General features: G+C 52.4%; 1 protein-coding gene across 3 annotated transcripts; it reads right to left on the minus strand.

Annotated features, from left to right (window-relative positions):
• Positions 1-3,586: 3,586 nt before the first annotated feature.
• On the minus strand, positions 3,587-23,954 carry NKAIN1 (sodium/potassium transporting ATPase interacting 1). Of its 3 annotated transcripts, XM_072355664.1 has the most exons (8): positions 23,829-23,954; positions 23,478-23,688; positions 10,359-10,496; positions 10,125-10,205; positions 8,270-8,467; positions 7,973-8,033; positions 6,472-6,553; positions 3,587-5,436 (listed from the first exon to the last, which is right to left on the minus strand). In XM_072355664.1, exons 2-8 carry the CDS (start codon positions 23,529-23,531, stop codon positions 5,427-5,429), a joined length of 624 nt encoding a protein of 207 aa, XP_072211765.1. In that variant the 5' UTR covers positions 23,532-23,688; positions 23,829-23,954; the 3' UTR covers positions 3,587-5,426. The 3 variants fall into 3 exon arrangements, with proteins under 3 accessions (XP_072211765.1, XP_072211762.1, XP_072211764.1); XM_072355661.1 differs by lacking the exons at positions 23,478-23,688; positions 23,829-23,954 and adding an exon at positions 22,740-22,946 and having other exon boundaries at positions 10,359-10,548; XM_072355663.1 differs by lacking the exons at positions 23,478-23,688; positions 23,829-23,954 and adding an exon at positions 22,745-22,941 and having other exon boundaries at positions 10,359-10,548.

Below are 23,954 nucleotides of genomic sequence, written 5' to 3' on the forward strand. Positions count from 1 at the left end.
TTCCATCAATTTCCCATGAAAACCAGGTGTCAAGCATTGCTCCCCTGGGTGCAGACCCAGCACTGCTCCCATCCCACACACCTCACAACCTCGCACAGCCTCAGCTGGCCTGCATTTTCCCTATTAAAGACTCAAGGTTCAACATGTAGCTAGAGAAGTGTGCAAAGGCACTACAGACCCACTTGGCTCCCTGAAAAGAGTCTCTATGTCTTTGTTCAGCCCCGTGAAAGCGGCTTTTTTCCTCCACCACATCTGTGCCTCACAGCGGTTCTGTGGCTGCAGGAGGGGAGCAGCGTTCCTACACAGGGTCAATCGGCCCTTTGTTGCTCCTCATCCCTTTCTTTGCTGGTGCTGCGATGGAAGTAAACCCATTGCCTTGCTTCCTGCCCTTCCTGTTTACGGCGACGAGGCGTTGCTTTACATGGGCACTGCAGGAGATGCTTGGACTCTGTAATGCCATTTGAGCATTGCTGCAAGGGCTGTAAAGCTGAGACCACCAGCCCACCCGTGCTGTGAGTAGCTTTGCAATGCACACATTCTTGGAGTGCCCAGGTGGTTTTGGGCACTGAGAGCATTGGTGCTGGGAATGCTACATGTGTGTGCTGCATCAGCAATTCACATTGCCCCCACAGTGCTTATTTCAAAGAATTCTTCCTGCTGCTTTGAAATCAAATTACATCTGTAAACCTGGAGGGAGCTGGAGGGAGTGAGGAACCCTGTGATTGCCGATGGCAGGGGGGAAACACAGCAGCCCCTGAGCTGAGCTGGCTCCCTGCAGGCACTGTGAGCACCAGAGGAGACAGAGAATAGCATCCCATAGCCTGTGGGGTGGCTGCTGGGAGGGACAAGCATCATCCCCAACCTGCATCCCTTACCTGCATCCTAACAGACACCCCAACCCGCATCCCTTACCTGCATCCTAACAGACATCCCCAACCTACATTCCCAACCCACACTCCTAACCTGCATCCCCTACCTGCATCCTCAACGCCCATCCCTGACCCCCATCCCCTACCTGTATCCCCACACCACTCAAACCACTGAATGATGGAACATGGACCAACAAGTGTTCTTCCTCCACACACCACTACTATATTTAAGGCAAACAGGGAGCTGCTGGTTCTTTCCTGTGAAGGTAGAAATGTGGTCAATATAAATTTCACAAGAGAAGTTATTTGAAACTGCAACACACCCAAATAATGGGTAGGTGTGATGATGTTTGCACCAAAGGTGTTGCAATCCCCAGCCCAGGATGAGTCATGTGGAAATTGCAACACAGTTAACTCATGGGATGTGAATTACAGAGGGGTTATCAGCTCCACTTGGTGCTGGGGAATCAATTAGTGCTGGTGGGGTCTACTGGTGGGACTGATGATCACCCCAGCTTCCAGGGGACTCGTAACTGTGATATATGGGAGCTTGTGCTGTGGGGAATCACAGCCCTGTGGGCCCCACAACATGGGGCATGGCTATGAGTTTTCTCATTGCTTTCCCTTCACATGAAGTTTTGCAGGTCAGCATTAACCTACATGGCATTTTGCTGTCTCTGTTTCACTTTGCCTTGGGTGCACACACACTTCAAATGTCCAACCCTGAGCAAATGCAACTTACTGCCTGCAAAGCCAACTCCAGTCCTTGCTTACTCCTGAAATGCCCTGAGCACATACCAAGCCCAGTAATGCAACTTCCCTCCTCCACAACCTGGATGGTTTGTATGGCTTTAAAGCAGCCTCCTGAGGATTTTATTACTTTCTCTGCACTGCAGGGATGTTCCCCATCCTTGTTCCCATCCCTTCTATTCCCACTGCCCACAGAGTGGTGGAGTCACCATCCCTGGAGGCGTTCAAGAACTGTGGAGATGTGGCACTGAGGGATGTGGTCAGTGGGCATGGTGGGATGGGCTGGGGTTGGACTTGATGGTCTTTAATTGATTAGAGGTCTTATCCAACCTCAGTGATTCTATGATTTTTATCACACAACAGTCAGTTTCTCCAAAGGCCACCATCTCCATGTCGGATAAGAGAAAGTGAATGTTGTGACCACAGAAGCTGTGCAATAACCTGGCAAATACCCAAACCCAACCATGGTGAGTTTAATTGGAAAACATCTGATTAACTCATGCATTTCTGTCATTCATGTTCTGCTCATTGCTGTCACCTCAGATCTGTCCCAACCCATCCAGACACACAAGCAGGACGAGGTACCCCCAGGCTCCCTGTCACACTCCATTCTCTATGCCCTCCCATTTCCTCTTTCTGCAGGCTCAACGTGTATTTTCACACTTTTCTACCACTCAAACTACCCCACCTTGTTGGTCACCCTTGCTAAGAGATCTGGTGCCCAAGTACTTGGGGTAGCACAGGTAGGAGATGCTCTTTGAGAAGCATTACCAAAAGTAATTTAATTTGTCATGTGTTCATCAGCTTGGATCCTTTGGCTGGATGGGATGTGAAGGTGTCCAAATAATACAGGGGCACCAGGGGCCATTGGGAACCAAGAAGTGTCCATATCACATCCCAACTGGGGACAGGGCAGGACTAAGGATCACTGCACAGTTAACACAATGGCATTACCCAATTCCTTCTCCCATTCTGTGGGAAGAGGGGGAGACAAATCGGATGAAGCCTGAATACGTACATTTAGTCAAATAAAATAGAGCAGTCAAAATGGCTTGGAACATCATCGTGTGCTTTGAGCGTGGTATTAGACCAGGTCCAAATTTCTATGTCAGTGATGGTGAGGGGGAATACTCTGCCAAACAGGAAACTGCTTCCAGATCCTATTGGAGACAGGTGTTTGTTAATGCTTCTTATTAACAGTAGGAATGAATTCTTGTTATTAATACTAAGTTCCTGTTATTAATGTAGCGAAGATGTAGAGGGAAAAGATGGAGTTGAAGGAAATGAAGGAGATGAAGGAGATGAAGAAGACAAACTAGACGAAGAAGGGGAAGAAGAATCATAGAATCATACAAGAGGAAAGATTAGAAAAGACCCCTAAGACCACCCAGTCCAACCACTGACCCATCCCCACCACGCTCACTGACCACATCCCTCAGTGCCACATCCCCATGGCACTGGGACACCTCCAGGAATGGCCTCTTGGCAGCCTGTGCCAATGAATCACTGCTCTCATTGAGAAGAAATTGCTTCTAATATCCAACCTGAGCATCCCATGGAACAACATAAGGCCATCGCCTCTAGTCCTATTAGAAGGAGGAGGAGGAGACTGAGAAGAAGACAAAGGAGATGAAGAAGGGAAAAAGGGAAGAGAAGAAGAAGGGGAAGAAATTGAAGAAGAGCTAAAATAAGGAGGAGAAAGAAGAGAGAATGTTTGGCCATCTCTCTGCATGGCCAGGCCGCGACGTAGCACAGACACGCTGCCTGCCATTCGTTGAGCACTGAGTTGTGCATTGGTTGGTTTTCTGGTATGAGGCACCAAAAAGAAGGGATGGGGGAGCTCAGGAGTGAGCTGGAAGCTTCTTAAATGGGGGGAGGGGGGAATAAAAAAGTGAAAAACCACAACTTTTTAATTGATTCAACCACACGAAGAATGGAAAATACACAAAACCAGAGCAGGCATCGGGTGAAAACTCCTTCCACTTTTATCATTACAGAATAGAAAAAGAAATCCGCGGTCCACGTTACAAAGACGGTCTTATAAAAAAAAACAAACAACAAGCCAACAGAAAAAAGAGATCATGAAGCACCGGTGACAGCAGGATCGTGCCCTCTGCTGTCCTCCGGGGTCACCAGTGCTGGGATGTGGTTCTGGGGACGGCTGGATGGGGTCGATGCTGGAGGTGGGCTCTGCTGTCTTTGAAATCACTTTATTTCTCAGAGATGGGGGGAAAAGGGCTCAGAATTATTGCCTGCAAAGCTCCCGCTCAGGCTGGGGCAAGGTGGTGGTGGTGGTGGTGGTGATGGTAGGGGGGATGTAGCCCACATGAGGATGCGGGATTGGGTGGCGTTTCCCTTTGGGCTCCTCCCTTTGGCACTTGGTGGGAAGGGAAAATATGCTCTGGGGTGCTGGAAGAGCTTATCCTGGAGGAGCAGCCCTGGGGAGGCAGAGCTGGAGCAGCCCCCATTTATAGCCAAAGGTGTCCAGGGAGCAGGGACATATGGGGACAAACCATAGGGGGTCTGGGACCGACCCTGATTCACCTCCATGCTGCAGGCTGGGAAAAAGGAGAATGAACCACGTCAATGGTCCAAAATGTCTTCTTGAAGTGAAGTTGGCTTGCGGGTTGTTCCAACACTTCATATTCCCAGCTCTTCGTTTTCAACAGATATTGCTTGTGCAACCACACCCCAGGAGCTCACACCTCACCTCCCACCAAAACCATTCCCAAATCATCACTCACCATGTGGGGTTGTTTGGTTTTTTTTTTGCTGCCAAAGTGAATGCCCCCATTTGGGACAGTGCCAGAAAGGATGGGTTTACCCCCAGAAGCCTGACCACCCAAGGGAGGCAGTGGGCACTGCCAGCCTTCGCTGAAGGCACAATGCGGCCTCGGGAGCAGGAGGAGGAAGAAGAAGGTGTGAGGGGTGAGGGTGATGCTCAACAAAAGTGTACTCAGGCACTTCAAATTAAAATAGAATAAAATAAAATAAAATACAAACCTAAAACATTCATTATATTCATTAAAACAGCCTGAAAGGGCTGCGTTTGAGAGCAGCGTCAGTATTGCCAAATACAAGAGTTCCGACAGTGGGGATGGAATCCCAAAATGCAAGGAGGCTGTGGGGTGCTGGTCCTGGGGCCTGGGGACAATGAGCAGCCCAGCTCTGGTCCCCTGGTAAGACAGTGGGGGCTATTTAGGAACAAACCCCCTTCTTTGTGCCATCCTGACTCCAAATCTGGCACTTTAGGATGTTCTCCAGTGATGCCATGGGTGTGACAACCCCACCAAGCTGCAGTTATACCCCGCAGGTCTGAGCTGCTCCAAACAGGCTGGGTTTTGTCCCAAATCCCTCTGTGTTTCATTCTGTCCAGCTCATGGGAAGAGGACACGCTGCTTAAATTAAAAACCAGGTCTGAGAAACAGAAGAAAAGTGTCCAGCAACCGAGCCCACAGCCCCACCATGTCCCCACGTCCTGCTGCGTCCCCATGTCTTCGCTGCATCCCCACTGTGCTGGCCCATCCTGGGGCTTGAGCACAGCACTGAGGGTTTCCTTGGGTCTTTTGTAGGTGAACTGGATATGTCCTGGCCATGGTAGCCTTGCACTGGGAGACAACCAGATGATGGAGCCCTTGGACGTGACCATGCCCAACTCAGCTTCATTTCTAGGGTGCAAGAGGAGAACAGAAGGAGGCGGCTTGGCGCTGTTCCTGTCCCCCAGAGGTGGCAATGGCATCAAGTTGGGGACATGGGGCTCCGAGGGGTCCAGTCCCATACAAGCCAGGGCAGATTGAGGGCATGGAGTTACCCAGACCTGAGGAGTGAAAGGGAGAGCTGAAATCAGGGCCGGTCCCTGTGTGTCCCCATCTGTCCCCTTTGATTGAAGTAGAGTGAAGGAACAAGGAACAATGGCCACAAGCACCCACCCATGGGGACATCGAGGCACCTGCTGGGGTGCCCACCACCCTCATTTCACCACCACACACAGCAGCAGGGGATAGATTAGTCCATGTCCCTCCAAGGTGGCATAAGGTCCCCCAGTGACGTTGCTCCTGTCCTCAACTGCTTGTGGGGCACTGAGGGCTCAGTGCCCACCCTAGAGCCCACAGTGGAGACGCAGGGACATGGGGACATTGGGATACAGCACCATGCTGGGTGGGCCATAGTGTGAGACGTGCACATCCTCCTTCTTCCTCTGGGTGGAAGCCCTCCCACACTCCCAGCTTTAATGCAATTATGGCTAATTGGGAACTGCCAGAGAAGCTTCAGTTTCACAGGCTGTGGGCAGGATGGATTCATCTTCAAATTAACCCTTTCTCCCCAGTTTCTCCCACCCCAACCACTGCAATGGGAACCCTACTGAGCCCTATTTGCCCTTCAAAGGCAAACCTGAGCGATCACCACCATTGCAGGGACCATGCAGGGGACACCGTGCCCCCAGATGATGGGCTGCAGGGGAACAGGAGCCACGCAGACTCCCAGTTTGGTGGGTGCTGGTATTATTCTGGATGCATTTGTTTCCCCACGATCCCCTCTTTGCATATATAATTGCACGGCGTGCCCTTGAATTTGCATACAAGTCTTAAAATATAATTAATTGTTGGCAACCAGCAAAGCTCGAATGAGGCTAATCCCTTTAGATTTTGCAGCCTTATCTCATTTGAGCATTTATCTAGTTAAGCTTAATGGGCAGGGAGAGGAAAGAAGCCACCAGCACTTATCAGCCACAGCTCAGTGTGACAGAACCACCCAAAAACTCCTTTCTGCTGGAGCTGAGCAACCACACAGCCCCAAATCCTTTGGGTTCAGTGGCCCTATGGGACTCCCACAGTATCCCCAATGAACTCACGTGTACAGTGGCTGTAGCTGTAGATGCGACGTCTTCTGCGGCGCCTGGTAACCATAAGAGTCAAACCCACCGATGAAGTCAACTGGGAAGAGAGGAGAGCAGCAGGGTGAGCAAGGAGGGCACGAAGGGCTGCCCCCAACCCCTCCATGGAGCTGGCTTAATATTCAGCCAGCTCTCCATTTTGACTGCACCCATCCATTTCCAAATCTAATAAGATATTCCATTAAAAAGATGCATTCGAATCTTGGCTACAGCAGCATTAATATTAAAAGTGTATTGAATGCTTGAATTTGTTTGAGAGTCGCGCAACCGCCTGGAATGCAAACACGCTTCAAAGACAGCGAGGGAAGATAAACCCCTCACCAGATCCCCATCTCCATAAGCAGGTTATTACAACAGGCAGTGTCCAATTTCACACGGAGATTTTTTCTTTCCGCTGCAGTGGGTACAGAGGTGGAGGTGGGGAGAACACACTGAGGATGCTGAGACCATTCCTAGGGGGGTCAGTCTGGTCCTAGGGATGCTGAGATTGATTTTAGAGATGCTGAGACTAAGCCGGGGGATGCTAACCCAGGTCCCAGGAATGCTGAAAGTGACCCCAGGGATGCTGAGAGTGGCCCAAGGGATGCTAAAACTGGACCTAGGGATGCCGAGCGTGGTGCCAGGGATGCTAAAACCAGACCTACTGATGCTAAAACCAAACACAGGGATGCAGAGAGTGATCCCAAGGATGCTAAAATTGGACACAGAGCTACTAAAACCTGATCTAAGGATGCTGAGCCTGGCCTGGGATCCCGCAGCTCCCCTGGGCTGTCCCCAGTGCTGTGCTGAGATCCAGCACCACCAAAGGACCATGCATCCACTGTCAACCCAGATGCATTCTTCCTAAGACAAGGAGGATGCTGAGTGCTTCTCAGTGCCTTCGCAATGCTGGAAGCTGCAGCACTTCACTACCTCTGCTCGGCTGCTTGGGCTGCCAGCTGGCATGAATTAATTAATGGCAGATGAGCATTTAATGTGGCTGGATGGCTGCAGCCATAACTGCCTGTTTAATTGTTGTTGGGGTACTTAGAGCTTCAGTATGGGTGGGTGCGGTGATTATTGTCAGAGCGAAAAGCACAATGTAGATTACAGAGAAATTAGCCTGCATCTTCACTTAATTTTTCCCTTCTGCCCCTGCTAAGGGATGCATTCTGGATGGGGGGAGGCTCCATGCAATGGTGAGTGAAACCCCACTGGGTGACATTGGTCTCATTCTGCACCCCAAGGCTGTGACTGCTGCCACCCTGCAGCACCCAGGGGGTGTGCTATGGAGTTGGGGGGCTGTTGCTGGCATGGGGTGGCACATCACATCCTGATGCAGCGCAGCTGCCTCCTTGAGAAGGGAAAAATGGGGCCAAATCCCAAAGAAGTGATTCCTTCTCCTGCCCTTGCCCTATGTTATCTGGAATGGATTTGCAGCACTGCAGCTTGCCATGTGACTAATAGCAAAGGCACTCACAGCTGTCTTCTTCCTCCAGAAACACTTTGCTGACATAGCAGGCATAGACGAAGCCGAAGAGCTGCAAAATAAAAGCAGGCAGGGAGAGGCTGTTATGGGAGCAAGCAGTACCATGAGGAGGACAACGATGAGGATGGGGTGAAGCCACATTTTGAGGAAGCGGGCATTCATGGGGACCTCATATATGCTCTGTTTGCTCCTCTCTTCCCAAGCAAAGCCAAGGCCACCCATGACCCACCAACATGACCCATGCACTGAGATAAGTCAAGGCAATGGGACACCCCAGCAGTTCCTTACCGCCAGGAAGATCTGCGCGGCGCTGCTGAGCACCTCGATGTATTGGTAGTCCAGCAGGCAGCCACTGACCGTGATGACGTGATGGTCCTCGAGCGCCAGCCGGGAGTTGAGCACCGGTGTCACCAGGCAGCCAGGCCCATTCTCCATCCACCACGAACGGTGCAGGGAGGTATTGAAAGTCATGATGAAGTCTCGGTCCTGCAGGAGGGGAGCAGAGGCACCAACCTTGGATCCAGGGATCCCATCCAGGATCATAAAGAGGTAGACAGAAAATGTTTTTTCCCATCCTGAGGGTGTCCCACAAGCGCCATCCCTGATGCAAAGCCACACTGATGCTGAGCTTCCCCCACCAGCACCAAGGACATGTCAGCATTGGTGGATGTGTTAATGAAGCCCATTAACCACTCATCTCTATGACATCCATGGCATCCTCAGGGTTTGCTGGGGTTAGGGACACACATCCCAGCAGCAGGAATGCACAGTGCTGGGCTGAAATTTAATGCAAACAGGAGCACGGTGCTTGGGCTCATTGAGGGTTTGAGATCCCAAAGCCAAGCGATGCAGGTTCACTTCCATGCAGGTGTCTGCACCAGACTTTGTAACAACACTGAGGTTTGCTCTTTTCATGTAAGAGCCATAATATAACATTTCAGGTTTGGGCTGAGAGAGCCCTGCAGTATTTCCAGCAACCTTTGGTGTTTCCAGACCTGTTCATCCTTATGTATCCCTGAAGCTCAGAGTCTTCAGGATCTCCTTTTCCCTGGAGCAGACACAGGCCTCAGAAACTCCACAGAGACCCCTGGGAAAGTGGGAACTCACTGTGCAATGCTAGAGAGACCTTTCTCTGCTTGATCTTCTCGCTGCATTCAGAAATTGTGTTGCCCAATTTACACCACCCATAAAGCCAGACAGTGCTAAGTGCCAGCAGGTGATTAATGAGTGCCCTGAAATTCCCAGTCCGTCAGCCTCATTAACTTCGTGCTCCTGAAACTCTGCCTCCACCACACAACTGTGACACTTTTCCTACCCATTACTGTCCCCAGTGCCATCCTTCAGCCTGTCCCATGTGCACTTGCATGCCCAAGAAGAGATGGGGATGGATAGAATGAAAGAGAAGAAATGAGATGGGGAACGACGAGATGAAAAGGAAGGGGCGGAATGGAAAAGATGGAAGGAGTGGGAAGAATTGAATGGGATGGGATGGAAAAGAAAGCAAGGGATGAGGAGGGATGGGATGAAAGAGATGAAGGGAATGGGAGGGTTGGAATAGGATGGAATAGAAAGCATGAGATGAGGAGGTATGAGATGAAAGAAAAGGGATGGGTTGGGGAAGGAAGGAATTGAAGGGGTGCAAGGGATGGGGATGAATGGAATTGGATAGAAAGGATGGAATGGAGGGGTTGGGACAGGGTACAAAAAATGAAAGGGGAGAGATGGAAGGGATAGAGATGAATAGAATGGATGGGATGAAATGGTTGGGTGGTAGGAACTGAAAGTCTTGAATGGGTGGGGGGGAAGGGAAGAAGACGGAAGAGAAAGTATGGGATAGAAGAGAAAGGATGGGATGGAAGGGAAGGGATGGGATGGAAGAGAAGGGATGGAATGGGATGGGATGGGGTGGAGAAAGATGGGATGGAAGAGATGGAACTGGATGAAAGGAATGCAGTTGAAAGGTTATGATGGAAGGGATAGGATGGAACAGGAGAGATGGAAGGGGAAAGATGCAGAGGGATGGAGAGGGGCAGAAAGGATGGAATGAGAAGGAAAGGAAGGGATGAGGTGGAAAAGTGGAGGAAAGTGAGAGGAAGCCGAGGAGACAACAGTGCCTGGCTGTGCTCTGGAAGCCTGTGGTTACCTGTGACAAATGCCCGACCTCCAGGTAGAAGCAGATGATGAAGGCGTTCCAGCCGACCCACAGCACCAGCCACACCGCGTACTGTCAGAGAGAGTGAGCCGATCAATGCACGATGCTGCACCAGCGCCACGAGCACCCTGCTGCCCATCCCACCTCCCAGCTCCCAGCAACCTAATGGATCTGGGACCTGGGACACCTGGCACTGCACAGTGACCACGGCCCAGCAGTACCTACCATGATGAGGTATTTGGATCTGTACTGGATGGTCCCGAAGATGCCCAGGATGACAGCCATGATGTGTAAAAAATTGGCCAGGATGGGAGCCCACTGATAGCCCAGGAAATCAAAGATCTGCCGCTCCAGCGCCGCGATCTGGGAAAGAACAAAGGAGGGGACAGCGCGGGAATCAGTCACCAAGGCAGCTCTGTGGACATTAAAGGCAAAGAGTATCGTGTAATTAATGAGAAATCCCATGGACAATTAGTTACAATAGACTGAAATGTCTGCATGATTCATCGGCCAGTGGTGGGCAAATACATCATGAGTGAGGAGTTACTAGGAGTGCTCCTGGCCAATGATGGAGGAAGGGCAGCACAGAGCTGCAAGCCCATCTCCTGTGTGCCTCAGTTTCCCCACTTGGCAGCATCCCCTGGGTCTGAGCTTTGTGCAGTGTCCTCCCTATAGGGCATGGGAACCCTTGGCTGTGGCTGACTGCTGGCAGGAGGGTGTTGGGCTCATGCTGGGTCTGCTGGGCCCATTTCCCCATCCATAAAGCATCGTTCACATTACTGCTCGTTGAGTTGGTTTAGCGAGAGCTCTAATTAATGGAGATTTCAGCCAGCAGAGCAAAGCCCTCCCATCTCCATCACACGCGACACAGAGTGAGCACGGAGCCTGCACAGCCCCTCAGGCCGGGCTGTTTGCATTAAGGCTTAATTCACTCCCGTGCTATTTAAACTCTCTAAGGAAACAGCCTTTGGAAATACTTACAACGGGGCTGTAAATCTTTTAAATCGAGGAATGTAAATAATAAATGATACAAGGAACGTGGCACTCGGGGTTTTATAGCCATCCATCGATCTGGTGGCTGGTGATGGAGCTGCTGAGCAGGACCCCGACATGCTGGATACCAACAGGAGATGGGAAAGAGCCTCTAAGAGCATCCACGGATCCAGTGCAGCTCCCAATTTCCAGTGCTAATAGCACCCCGTTAGCACCCACCCTTATTGGCACCCCATCACAACCATAAGTGATGCTATTGGGGGTGTGGGGCCGAGCCGCCATGCACCAACCCGCTGCTAATTAAGATAATCCTGCAGCTGATCAATGCAATGAGTTTTAGGGCTCCCTCTTAATTAAACACTCTCTAGTTCATCGATTGGACCCAAAGTTCCCTTTGCAGCAAATCATAGCAATTAGCTGGGTGCGGATGTGTGCCGGAGTCTCGCTAATTGAAACACAGTGCTTTCATTGGAGGTGTGGAATGGAAGTGGCCAGGCTCCACCAGCACACGGGGAGAGGAGGCAGAGCTGGAGCAAAATGTGTTTTGTTTAATGCTGCTGACACACCTGAGTGGAAAGAAGGTTCCCATCACTGCTGTCCCCGTGTCACCCATTGGCCATCACGCTGTCGCTTCACTACGCCCCATCCAGCATTTGGAGCAGTTTTCCCAGCCCTGCACTCGCAGCAGCACTGAATAAATCAGGTGGATTTGTGGGGTGATGGTGGCAGCTCCAGGGTGGTTTTCTGCCCCACAGAATAAAGAGCAGAGGGAAATGGGGCTGAGCCTCCTGGGATGCAGGAGACGATGTGCGCTGGCTGCAGACCCTGACCCCCCCGCGCTCTGTCCTCACGCCTCAGCTGTGATGGGGCTGACACGTTTGCTGACACAGATGCATAAATATATTATCACAGCCCCCAAAGCCTTGATAATTAACCGGTGGAGAGAGACAGGAGCGAGCTATCATGCTGAAAAAACACAGCAGGGCTGGGGGCTTCCTGCCCCCTCCCCCTGGCCATAGAGGAGCTGGAGGGAACAGTTCCTCTGTCCCTCTCCCTCCTCAGCATCCCTATAGGGCCAGAAAGAGGGATAAGCATGGACACCTCAAAAAGCATTGCAGCTGCTCTCCCTTGATCCCTATCAATATCCCCTGGATTCCAGGCCATGGCTTTGGCCACCCCCACCTGAACAAATCCCTGATCTCTCCTATGGGGCAGAGCAGGAGGGGGGACATCTCAATGCCATTTGTCCCCACGGCACTTGGGGGACCCAAACATGGCCTTTCTCTCAAACAGAATCTCTTCCAACCTTTGTTTTAACCCTCTGGGAAATATCAGGAAGAAGATGCTCCCTTCACCTGCCGGTGGGGCTTTGTTAAAACCCTGTGAAGTGCGACAGGAAGGTTTCCTCCCAGCTCTGACTGTCAGAGCAGCAAAGCCTGGAGACTTCCCTGGGGAAGCAGCAGCAGCAGAATGGTGATTGTGGTGGTGGGGAGGGGGAAAATCCCTTGCTTCCATTTTCCAGCTGTCTGAATCCCATCCTGGTCCCTTGCTTGGTGTCTCTTATAGATAAAAGTCCCCAAACCTGGAAGGGGATTCCACAGCATCCCAGTATGGCATCCCAGTACAGAATCCCAGTACAACATCCCAGTACTGCATCCTGGTACTGCATCCCAGTACGGCATCCCATAAAAACAGCATCCTGGTAGCACGACCCAGTACTGCATCCCAGTATCGCATCCCAGTATGACATCCCATCATAGCATCCCATCACAACATCCTGGTACGGCATCCCATACCAGCTGGGCACAGAGGGAGGTGGAGAAGGGACCTCACTGGTCCTTCCTGCTGGCATTTGTCTCCCCAGTATGGCAGTGGTGCCACCAGGTACCAGTCTCTTACCCTGCCCCTGGGACCAGTGAGGGATGCTGAGTCCTTCTATGGGATGATGGTGGACCCCTGGAGAAAACCCAGGGTTGGACCCTTTGGGAGCACTCAGGGGGTGAGGTGGTGCCCACACCTCATCCCACACCCCTTCAGAACCAAGGTGGTCCCCACAACACAGAGCCCACAAGGTGAAATAGGACGGAGGGGCCAAACCCCAAATGGGCAACTCTGCAGGGGACACCTAACCCCCATCCAGCACTGAGGACTGATGATTCCAAAGCAGTGTTTGGCCAGGTGCTGACACACAGCCCAGCTTTGGGGCTGCAGCAGTGACAGAGCAGACGGTGGAGCAGGGATACGGCCCTGCTTGATGCCACAGCAGCTGTGCGCCAGCACAAATCCCTGCCCGGCCCCACAACGTGGCAGGAGCTGAGCGTGGATCCATGCCCCCCGATGAGCCATTATCCTTCAGCCAGGCTATTTCCTTCTGAACACCATATGCCGCCGGCTCACCGGGGATTTACTTTCATTTAGCTGCGTTTGAATAGATTTTTTTCCATCACGGATTCCCTTCTGCTGAGGCCAAAGATGCTGCGAGTGCAGCTCCTGCTGAGCTCTCACAGCCAGGGCTGCTTGCTGCCAGAAATGCACAATTTCTGGGAGGTTTTACAAGAATCCTGGGGTTCAGTGAGAAACCCGATGGTCAGAGATGTGGGCTGGGATCTACAGGGTGTCCTGCGGGAGTGGATATTTGTCTGAGCCACCTGGGAAGGTAGTGGCAATGTGTGTCCAGGAAGGTGGTGTTGGGGGTAATGGGGCGTGTGGGACAAATGGATTGATGGGTGGAAGGGATGGAGAGGAATGGAGGGAGGGGTGGAGGAGGAGAATGGGGGAGGAAGGAATGGGGGAAGGGAGAGGTGGAGGGATGGAAGGATGGAGTGATGAATGGATGGAGGGAGGAAGGGATTGAGAAAGCGAAGGGTGGGGGGATGGAGAAATGGATGGAGAAAGGGATGGAGGGATGGAAGGAGGGAGGATGGATGAAGGAGGGGATGGAGGGAAGAAGGGAAAGATGAATGGTTATTTCCCTCCCCTTAGGGGTGGGACATGATGGTGGGGACAGAACCTGGGCTGGATGCTGCTGGGGCACTGGATGCCAGCACCCTGCACTGGATGCCCTGAGCTCCGCCAGCACCTGCACCCAGGAGCTGCACATCTCCACTTAGGGAAATTGGCTGCTATTTAAATTAACGGCAAGTGAGCGAATTGACTATTAACGAGGTGCAAATACCGCTGCGAACCCAGGGATTTCATTTAATGACTTGGAAACAAGTTCTTGACCTACTTCCAACTTGCAAAATCTTTCACGGAATTGCAGGCGGTGGCAGAGATGAAAACAAATTAAAGGAGCCAGCACCACGCTCCCACACATGGGCAGGGCTGAGCTGCCCCATGGGCAGGATGTGCCCCAGGATGGAGGCGCAGGCTTTGTTACCCCAGCAAAACCCTCATTGGTATTTTTCTGCCCTCAAATCCCTGCATTTCCAGCTTGGCATCCTTAGGTAAAGCCAACAGGATGAGAATGGGAGGATACAGGAAGAGGTGTGGGGTCCCCCCGGGGCTCCCCATCACCCGCTGAGCCCCCACGCCCTTTGGCCGGTCTCTGCCATCTTCTGCCAATTCTTTTGCTGCTCTGTTATTTATTTAATTTTGCCAGGCGCCGCATCCCGCTGCGTTGCCATGGGAACGTGGCAGCAGCCCCAGCTGTCTAGACGCTGTGCCCCAGGAGCCCGGCATGTGGGCAGGATGCAACCTAAGCACCCATGGGTGCACCCACACACACACATCAGCCCCATCTCAATGCACTTCGCAGGCTCCCCTGATCCCTTCCCAAAACCACCCATGTGTCCAACAGCCTGGGGACCCCCTGGTCCCTTCCCAAAGCTACCTCTGTGTCCAACAGCCCTGGGACCCCCCAGACCCTTCCCAGAGCTGCTTTTGGGGAAGGGAACCTGAGGCAGAGAATAGGAGATGCCCGGTAGGAGGATGAGAACCTCATACTGAATATCCTGAATCTGGGTCCCCAAATGGATGCATCTCCTTGGGGAGAAGCAAGATGGGACCTATAGGGAATGCTCTTTGCAACCCAAACAAGGGGTCACTGGGAGTCCCAAACATCCCCATCCCAGCCATGATGATTTGCTGGAACTCTTCTGGAACCCTGAACACAGCTGATGGTGGCTGCCAGTTCCTACAGAGGCTCCAAACACACCCCTGTACCATCTATACAGAGTACAGGTTGGAGATGTGATATTCCATCTATTATTCTTACAGTTACATAAATGCTGAACCGGAGAGAGAAGGCTGAGATAAGGCTTTGGGTTTTTTTTACCACTGCTGACAGAAAGACAAGGAAGGCAAAGTGATTCATTCCTGTTCTTTCCCTTCATAAGTTGCCTCTGAATTCACACCTTCCTGCAGACAGGCTCCCTCTAACAGGCACAGATCGTGTTGCTTTAATTGTCCCCCCCAGAATGGCCTCAAAAAGTGGGGTCCTGGGGAGGGACAGCACAAGGATGTGAGTGAAGGGTCTGTCTTGCACTGGTGCTGCTGTGCCTCAATTTACCCACCTGAGAAATGGGTTCAGCCCTCCCCTGCTCAGCACTGCACCCAGGAGCGCTTGCAGAGGAGCAGGGTGACAAATGACATTCCCAGTGCTACAACACGACTCAAGTGCAGAGTTGAGTCACACTGCCACAGATAGCCACAAACACAAAAGTCAGGCTGCAAGTTTAAGCAAATGCATTTGGAAATAGAGGAGAGCACTGAAGGGCCTGCACAGACCCTCACTGTACCCAACCTGGAATCTGGGAAGGAGTGTGAACGGAGGGAGCCTGCTGGCCACCCATCCCATATCATCCCATTTCACCCCACTTCATCCTATCCTATTCTATTACATCTCACATGTCCATCTCACCTCATCTGCCCATCCTATCCATCCCATTAATCCCATTTCATCTATCCATCTCATTCTACCCTATCCCATCCCACCTAATCCATCTATCCTATCCATGCATCCTACCTCATCCATTCATTCCATCTCTACCATCCCATCTCTCCATTCCATTTCATCCATTCAATTCCATCCCATCCCATCCCATACCATCCCATCCCATCCCATCTCACCCCATCCCACCTACTGATCTGCTGCCCCAGCCCCACCCAAGGACTCAGGATGTCCCCAGCATGCTGTCCCATGCCCACAGGACACTTGGTAGTGACACCAGACCCACGGCCCCAGCACCAAGCTGTGATACTCAAGGATCAGGGCACTGAAATATCAACAAATGCCTCATTGCAAACTCCAGCTTCCAACAAACAGGCTTGTGGATAAATAAAATTGTGATTAATCAAGCGCCTCAATTAGACACAATGAGCCACGGCTCGTGATTAAGCTGAAGACTCGCAGCAGAAAGCACATTAGCAGCATGGACACTCAGAAGCTGAGAATTAATTAAAATGAAGCAAAAAAAAAACCAAAAAAAAAACAAAAAAAAAACCACCCCAAACCTACAAAAAAAATCCTATTAAACGTGGAAATGCACAAAGGCTTTTTCCATGCAGTGGGGATGCTGGGGATGCTGAGAGGAGCCACATCCCTGACCCCAAACCAACATCGTGGTGTTGGGTGACAATGGGACAGGGACACCCCTGCCCATGTGATGGGAGCTGTCGCTGGCTCTGGTTCCCCATAAGCGGCCCCGTTTGGGCAGGGATTAAGCCACAGGCAATTTCAATGCTAATTCTCCCAGTTAAGTTCCTTAGTCCAACATCTGCAAGAAGCAAGAGGTAATTTCCCCTGGATCTCAAACAGCGACTCAAAGACGCTGTTAATAAAATGCAATAGAGGGGCAAAAAGAGAGAGGGGGAAAAAAATCCAATTTACTGACTTATTTAGTGACACCTTTCGTAATCAATTCTCCCAGGAAATAAATACTGATTAAAGCCAACCGTATTGCTATGGAAACTGGCAGTCCCTCCTCCCACGACCTGCAGGCAGCAGAGAGGATCGGGTGAGGAATCTGCCTGGTAACAGCCGTGCTAATGAAGCGGGAGCAGAAATATCCCAGGAGCAACACTGCCGCCAAAGGAGCAGCCACGGATGGCTCTGGGGAGGTGAAGCTGCACAGGGCTCCCAAATATTTGGTGTAAAGGCAAGGTAGGGCAGCCACAACGAGGAGGGATGTGACTGCATCCCATTCCATCTCATCCCATCCTGTCCCATCTCATTCCGTTCCGTCCCATCCCATCCCATTCCCAACCTTATCATATCCATTTCATCCCATCTTATCCCCTCCCACTCCATCCCATCCCATTCTATACCATCCTATTCCATCCCATACCACCCCACCCCATCCCATTCCCAACCTTATCACATCCATTTCATCCCATCTCATCCCATCCCACCCCATCCTATCCTATACCATCCTATTCCAACCCATACCACCCCACTCCACACCATCCCATTCCTAACCTTATCATATCCATCTCATACCATCCCATTTCATCTCATTCCATCCCATCTTTTTCCATCCCATCCTATTCTGCCCCATCTCACCCACTCCATCCCATCCCAACCTTATCATATCCACCTCATCCCATCCCATCCCATCCCATCCCATCCAATCCTGTCCTATCCCATCACATCCCAATTCCTTAGCCAGTTTTTAGCATTAAAACACACACATCCAGTATCACTCAAAGCATCACTGAATCCTGATGCACCTTGAAACAGAAACCTGACCAAAACCACCACTCCTTCCACTGGGGTGAAGGCCGCATCGCTCACCCCCAACCCCTCCTCTAACATCCAACCTTTAGGATCTCCTTACCCCAGCTGCTTGGTGCCACCATCTCAGCCACTCACCCTCGTTTTTCAAGGCCCTAATTTGAACCACATACATGGAGGAGTGGTGGTGGTTACGCGTTTCATATGCAGGTATTAACAATGAGTTATTGTCAGCCAGAGATGGATGGGCCCAGCACGGAGCGGTGTCCTCATCAATCTTCCCCTGCAATGAATGCAAAGCAGCAACGGGTGGGAAGCAGCAATGCAAGGTCCAGAACCCCCCATGAAACTGCAGTGGGATTTTGGGGTGTTCTTTTGGGCTGGGTGTGACCTCATTAGTGCTGCTCGTTATTTATTAATATTAAAGAAAACCCAACAGCTCCAGCCCCATCTCCCCATGCCAATAGGATTATTGGCTGGAAACAAGGGCTGGAAAACAACAGGCACAAGGGTATGGATGTGCAGCCCTAATAGAACTGGAAGCCTTCATATTTGCAGCAATTGTTGCACGTTAGCAAAATAACAATCGCTCTTAAGCACGCTGCCACCTTCCCCATTCATCACGGCAAGGATTTAATAAGGCGCCTTCGCCGTGCGCGCTGTGACCACCAGCACATTATTAAGCACAGCGATTAGCAGCTGCGGTGGATGGGAGCTCATTAGAGACTTCTTAAACATCCATAAAAATTGCTTTTATTAAGCGGTGATTCCTCTCTTCATGCCCATCGCATTAGGCTGGCACGACACCAACCGACCCACACCCCAAACCTTGCATCCTCAATGGAGACGTGGGCATATCCTCTGCTCAGTTTCTCTCCCCCAAACCACATGGGAACTCCTGCACACCATGTGTGCTTCTGCTCTAAGCCCTGGTACTGATTTCTATACATAATTTTAGGGGAAATCTGACACAGATGGTGCGGCCATATGACCGACGTCTCCACCACCTGCTGGGGTCCCTGTATGGGTTCCCACTGATGGGCAATGGGGCTATATCCACAGCACCTAGCAGCACCCTGCTCCTCCTTATTGCAGGGATGGGAGGGAAAGAAGAGAAGGGAAGGGAAGGGAAGGGAAGGGAAGGGAAGGGAAGGGAAGGGAAGGGAAGGGAAGGGAAGGGAAGGGAAGGGAAGGGAAGGGAAGGGAAGGGAAGGGAAAGGAAGGGAAGGGAAGGGAAGGGAATCCCATCAGGGCACTCAGCGGGGTGGTTCAAGGACACAGGCTGAGCCCCACAGGGCTGACACCATGGGATCTGTCCCTGCTCCTGGTCATTTATTTCCATGCAGGAGGAGGGGAGGACACATGCTTGGCCTCAGGGGATTGCAGGGGATGGGACAAGGGTTCTCAGTGTGACATTTACAAGCAACAGCTGAGGACCATCATCAATCTGAGTCATTACAACATGGAAATGGAGAGCAGACAGGAGGCTTCCTCATCCCCATGACCCCAGTGCCCCTCACAGTGTTGCCTGAGCATCCTCCCAAGCATCCCCTGCTCCCACCCAAGCTCTGCCACCAGTGCTGTGACCACAGTGATAATGATTGAAGGGACCAGACTGGCCCAGAGCACTAATTACCCCTAATCAAGGCAATTAGCCTGAGAGCCAAGCACTCAGAGCTCAGTGTCCCATGTGTGTGACAGTGACCCAGCCAGGAACAGTGTCTGTGTCCTCTGCTTGAATGAGAGCCAGAGTGGGCAGTGAGGATGAGGAGGCACTGGGACACAGCCCATTACTGCGAGAAAAGGTGACACAAGATGCCCAAAGCATGAATTATAAGGCAAAATGTGTGATCTCAAAGGTTCCCACATCCCATGTCCTGCATCCCCATCCTGCTCCAATGCGCCTCATGTCTGGGTGCTGGTGGGTACTTGTCATTTACTCACTCCCAAAACCTCCTTCTGACAGAGGGAAAAGCACAAATGTGTGAAATTTCCCAGCCAATGACACCAGAGTGATTATTAATCTTATTAATAAAGCTCTCAGGGTTTAATGTCCTGTTCAAATATGATCGGGCTGCTCTGTGCCAACTTTTCCTTTCCATTTTTCCAGGCCGTTACATGCATATTTTGAAAATTGAAATGAATAGCTGATTTCATGCAGAGGAAAAGACCTCCATTAGGAGGTCCCTGCAGCACTGGTACACAGCGATGGCTGCAGCACCCATGGGTGCCCATGGAAGGAGGCAATGCCAGCAGAATCCTGCTCCCAAGGAGAGTTGGGACAGCAAATCTCAGTGCAATGAGTTTTAGACCATTTGATCCCCAAATCCTTCTTCCTTCTCAACCATCAACTCGTTTGAGTCTTTCCTGTACTGCAGTCCTTGGAGAGAACATCCAGTCAAGAGGAGACCATGTTCCCATCACAGGGGATAATGATAGGAAGCAACAGTGCCAGTCTCCAGCCCATCCCCTTCCATGGGCAATCATCCCCACCACTGGGATTTGCCACCCAGCAGGGCGAGGGCTGTAGGAAAGTCTCTTTGGCACACTGGTGTCTGCTGGAAGCAACAAAAAAAGAAGGATTTCCAGCCCAAATGACACCAATTAGACACAATCCGAGGGGTTACAACCCGAGCAGTGATTATCTTCCTGCCCAGAGCTCACCCAGAGGCACAGTTGGGAGTTTGCAAACAAACAAACACCACGGTCAGGAGCCCAGCCAAGCTGTCCATCGATCCAGGAGCTCCACTGCCAGCCAAATCCCTGCACGTGGCACTGCTTAGCACGTCACTGGGCAGCACGGGGATGTCCCAACCACAGCCACCACGCTGGGAGCACAGAGCCCACAGACAACTGTTGTATCAGTTCCTTGAGAAACAAGACTGAGTTTTGTTGGATAAAGTTCATTTTTCGCTTGGGACATCGCTCTTTCTCCCACTTGTTTTGTGGACCACATTATGCATCGTCTCCCCATGCTCTGCTCCACACTCATGGTTCCTGGTTCACCCCAGGCATTGCTTTCCCACCTCACCCCCCAAGGTATGTTTTCAGCCCTCTGAATGCTTCCCATTGCTCACAGCTTTGTTGCAGAGCAGCGTTAATGATGTAGAGTCCCATTAATACTCCTGGGTGCGCGTCAGCTCGCCCTGCACATTCAGACATCCTGCACTTTAATAGGGGTTTTAATTGAGAGCTGTAACACCGCTCCTTCCCAAACGCACACCCATAAACCTTTATGGCAAACTGTCAGCATGGCTCTTTGTATGAATAATGAAGGCACACGTGTGCATGGCCCACAGTGCTCACACACGCAGGCGTCTCTCTGTGCCGCGATGCCACCCCAACCCAACATCCCCACCTGGGATGGCCATGGGTTGGTGACGAGACAACAAGGTGCCACCTGCCCAGACACATGTGGACCTCTGATGCACACACACACTCCTGGATCTCCTTAGTGCTACCCATGCAGCAGGCCTGTCCCCACCCCAGCAGCACCTACTGCCCTGCAGCATCTCCAGTCCATTGCAGCATCCCATGGGGAGGGACACATGGAGCTGTGGGGATGGGGCCCTCCATCCATATTGCCACTGTCAGCCCCAAATGCAATTACCATGGCAACCATGCAAATGTGAAAGCTTTCCATAATCATTAGGGAGAGGAGCTGAGCAGTATAAACAGTGACTGCAGTAGATTACATGCCTATTACGAACAGTCGCGGCTTCTGAGCGCTGGTAATTATACCTAATTGTGCATTTAATTGTGTAATTGAAAACCCACACTCAGAGTTCAGCCCGGGCTCCATTCCCCCCATCCCTGGTGGTGGGGGCAGCCCCAGTCCCATTGGGCTCACACCATCCTGAGCATAGGAACGATGGGAACCATGCAAGGACAAAAGGTGCCGGTGGCCGTCAGAGGCTATCACTGTGCTGGAGGTGGTATCAGATGCAGCATGGCATTGCATGGCATTGTATGGCATGGCACAGCATGGCATAGCATGGCATAGCATGGCATGGCACAGTATGGCATAGCATGGCATCGTATGGCATGGCACAGCACGGCATAGGATGGCATGGCATGGCATTGTATGGAATGGCACAGCATGGCATAGCATGGCACGGCATAGCATTGTATGGCATAGCATTGTAATGGCACAGCACAGCAAGGCATTGTATGGCATGGCACTGTATGGCATAACATTGTATGGCACGGCACACTGCTACTCAGGCAAGACTCAGCCAGGAGGGAGGCACCAACCCAACTTTCCTTTCCCACACAACTAAAGGAAAAGGAGAGAAACAAAGAACAGACAAAAGCCTTTGGAGTGCCTCTGGAGCAGAGCGAGGCAGTGGGGCTGTACCTCTGCTCACTATCATTAGGTTTCAAGGTGAGCTCACAGCTCCCATGAATTGCTGGTGATGAAGGGCAAGGCAGGTTGGCTTCTCACCCAGCCAGCTCAACAGCTTTCATCTTAGCATACAGAAAAGAGAAATCCCCCTGACAATGATGAGCATCGCAGAGGGCAGCAGCAAAACCCACAGCCCTGCCCAGCAGAGCCAATTCTCTGCTCCGAGCCGACCTGCTGCTACAGCAAAAAAGCAACCCGAATAGTTGGGGACAGCATAACAAGAGAGTTTTGATCTCACTTCACCTCCTAATCACTGATATCTCCGTCCAGCCCCTCTCGAGGCCGAGCAGAGCCACATGCAGGAGCTACCCCGCCAGCCCTGGAGCTTGCACCGAATCGTTTCTTTCCTGAAAAGAAAGGCACCCAAATCACCTCTCTGTACAGCGCTGCAATATTTCCCCGCAGGATGATGCCAGCAAGACTTTGTTTGAGTTGACCAATGGATAAAACAAGTGGCTGGAAGCCGGGGAAGTCCTGAACACAAGGAAACACCCATCGCTTTTATCCGGAACGAACGGGAGCGGAGCGCACGGACCTCACCGACACATCCGCGGGCAGACGGACAGCCCGGAGCCACGGGGACATCATAGCGGCGATTCCCTCTGCGCTCATCCCTGCCGTTGTTGGTGAGGCACGTCCAGGGGCGCCGCTTGGCCGCAGGGTTTAACGAACCGGGGAAGCGCTGGGATAATTAATCGCAACCTCGCTGGCTGCCGGTTAGATGGGAACGCGCTCTCTTCGCCCGGCCCTCTGTCAGCAGCGTGATGAAGATGGATCCGTGGGCGGCGGAAGCGCGGCACGCGATTATTGCCAATACCCACAGCCCCGTCGTACCGAACCCCGCTCTCCCTCTGCCTGCCGGCGGAGCGGTGCCGCTCGGTGCGGAGTTTGCAAAGTGCCGCTGCGGCTCCAAGTTTCACTGTCGTCGCGGCCGATGCGGGGACCCCAAACAGCATCCCTGCAAACCGCCCTCCGAGCGAAGAGCTCGCAGCTGGAGACAAAGCTCGCACCTGCCTGAGCCGCGTCCCCAGGCACCGGCAGCGCCGGGAGCTGCTTCAACCCCATCTCGCTTCTGCAACTCCAGCGAGCGCTGCGTGACAGCGGGGATGGGGGTCACGTTTCTTTTATCTTCCCATTAAAAACGAAACAAAAAAAAAAAGGGGGGGGGGGGGAGGGAAGGGGGAGGTGGGGGTCGCATTGAAGCATCCCCAGCAAGGTCACCCGCACAAAGCACCGCCCGGCATGCTGCCGGCCGCGCGGCCCCTCGCCTTACCAGCTGCAGGCAGCAGAATCCAACCAGCGTGCACCTCCCGTTGCATCTCCCCATGGTTTCCCAGCCGGAGCCGCGGATTTCCCCGCCGTGGCTGTCCGTCTCCTTCCTCCGACTCCTCAGCAGCCGCCCGGGTAGCTTCAGGGGGGCAGCACGGCCATGCCCCGCTCTCCAGCCCCGCTACTTTCTTCCCAGCCCCGCCGCCTCCCGCATCCTGCCGGGTTAGCACAGAGGCGGGCTGCGCTCAGCAAGGGGCATCGCCCCCCTTCCCCGCCTTCCTCTCCCGAGCCCCGCTCCCCCCTCAGCCCGCTACATTCCCATCTCCGGGCGCAGGGCCCCCGGGGCCGCGCACACCTCGCCATCCATCCCCGGGGCACGCAGTTTTGCGCCGAGCCCGCCCTGCCCCTCTATTGTCTCTTCCGCACAGCCCCGGGGCGGGCGGGGAGGAGGCGGCGGGGTGGGGTCGGGGGGCGCGGCGGG

The sequence above is a fragment of the Excalfactoria chinensis genome, chromosome 22, assembly GCF_039878825.1.
Source record: "Excalfactoria chinensis isolate bCotChi1 chromosome 22, bCotChi1.hap2, whole genome shotgun sequence".
In the NCBI taxonomy this organism is placed as follows: domain Eukaryota; kingdom Metazoa; phylum Chordata; class Aves; order Galliformes; family Phasianidae; genus Excalfactoria; species Excalfactoria chinensis.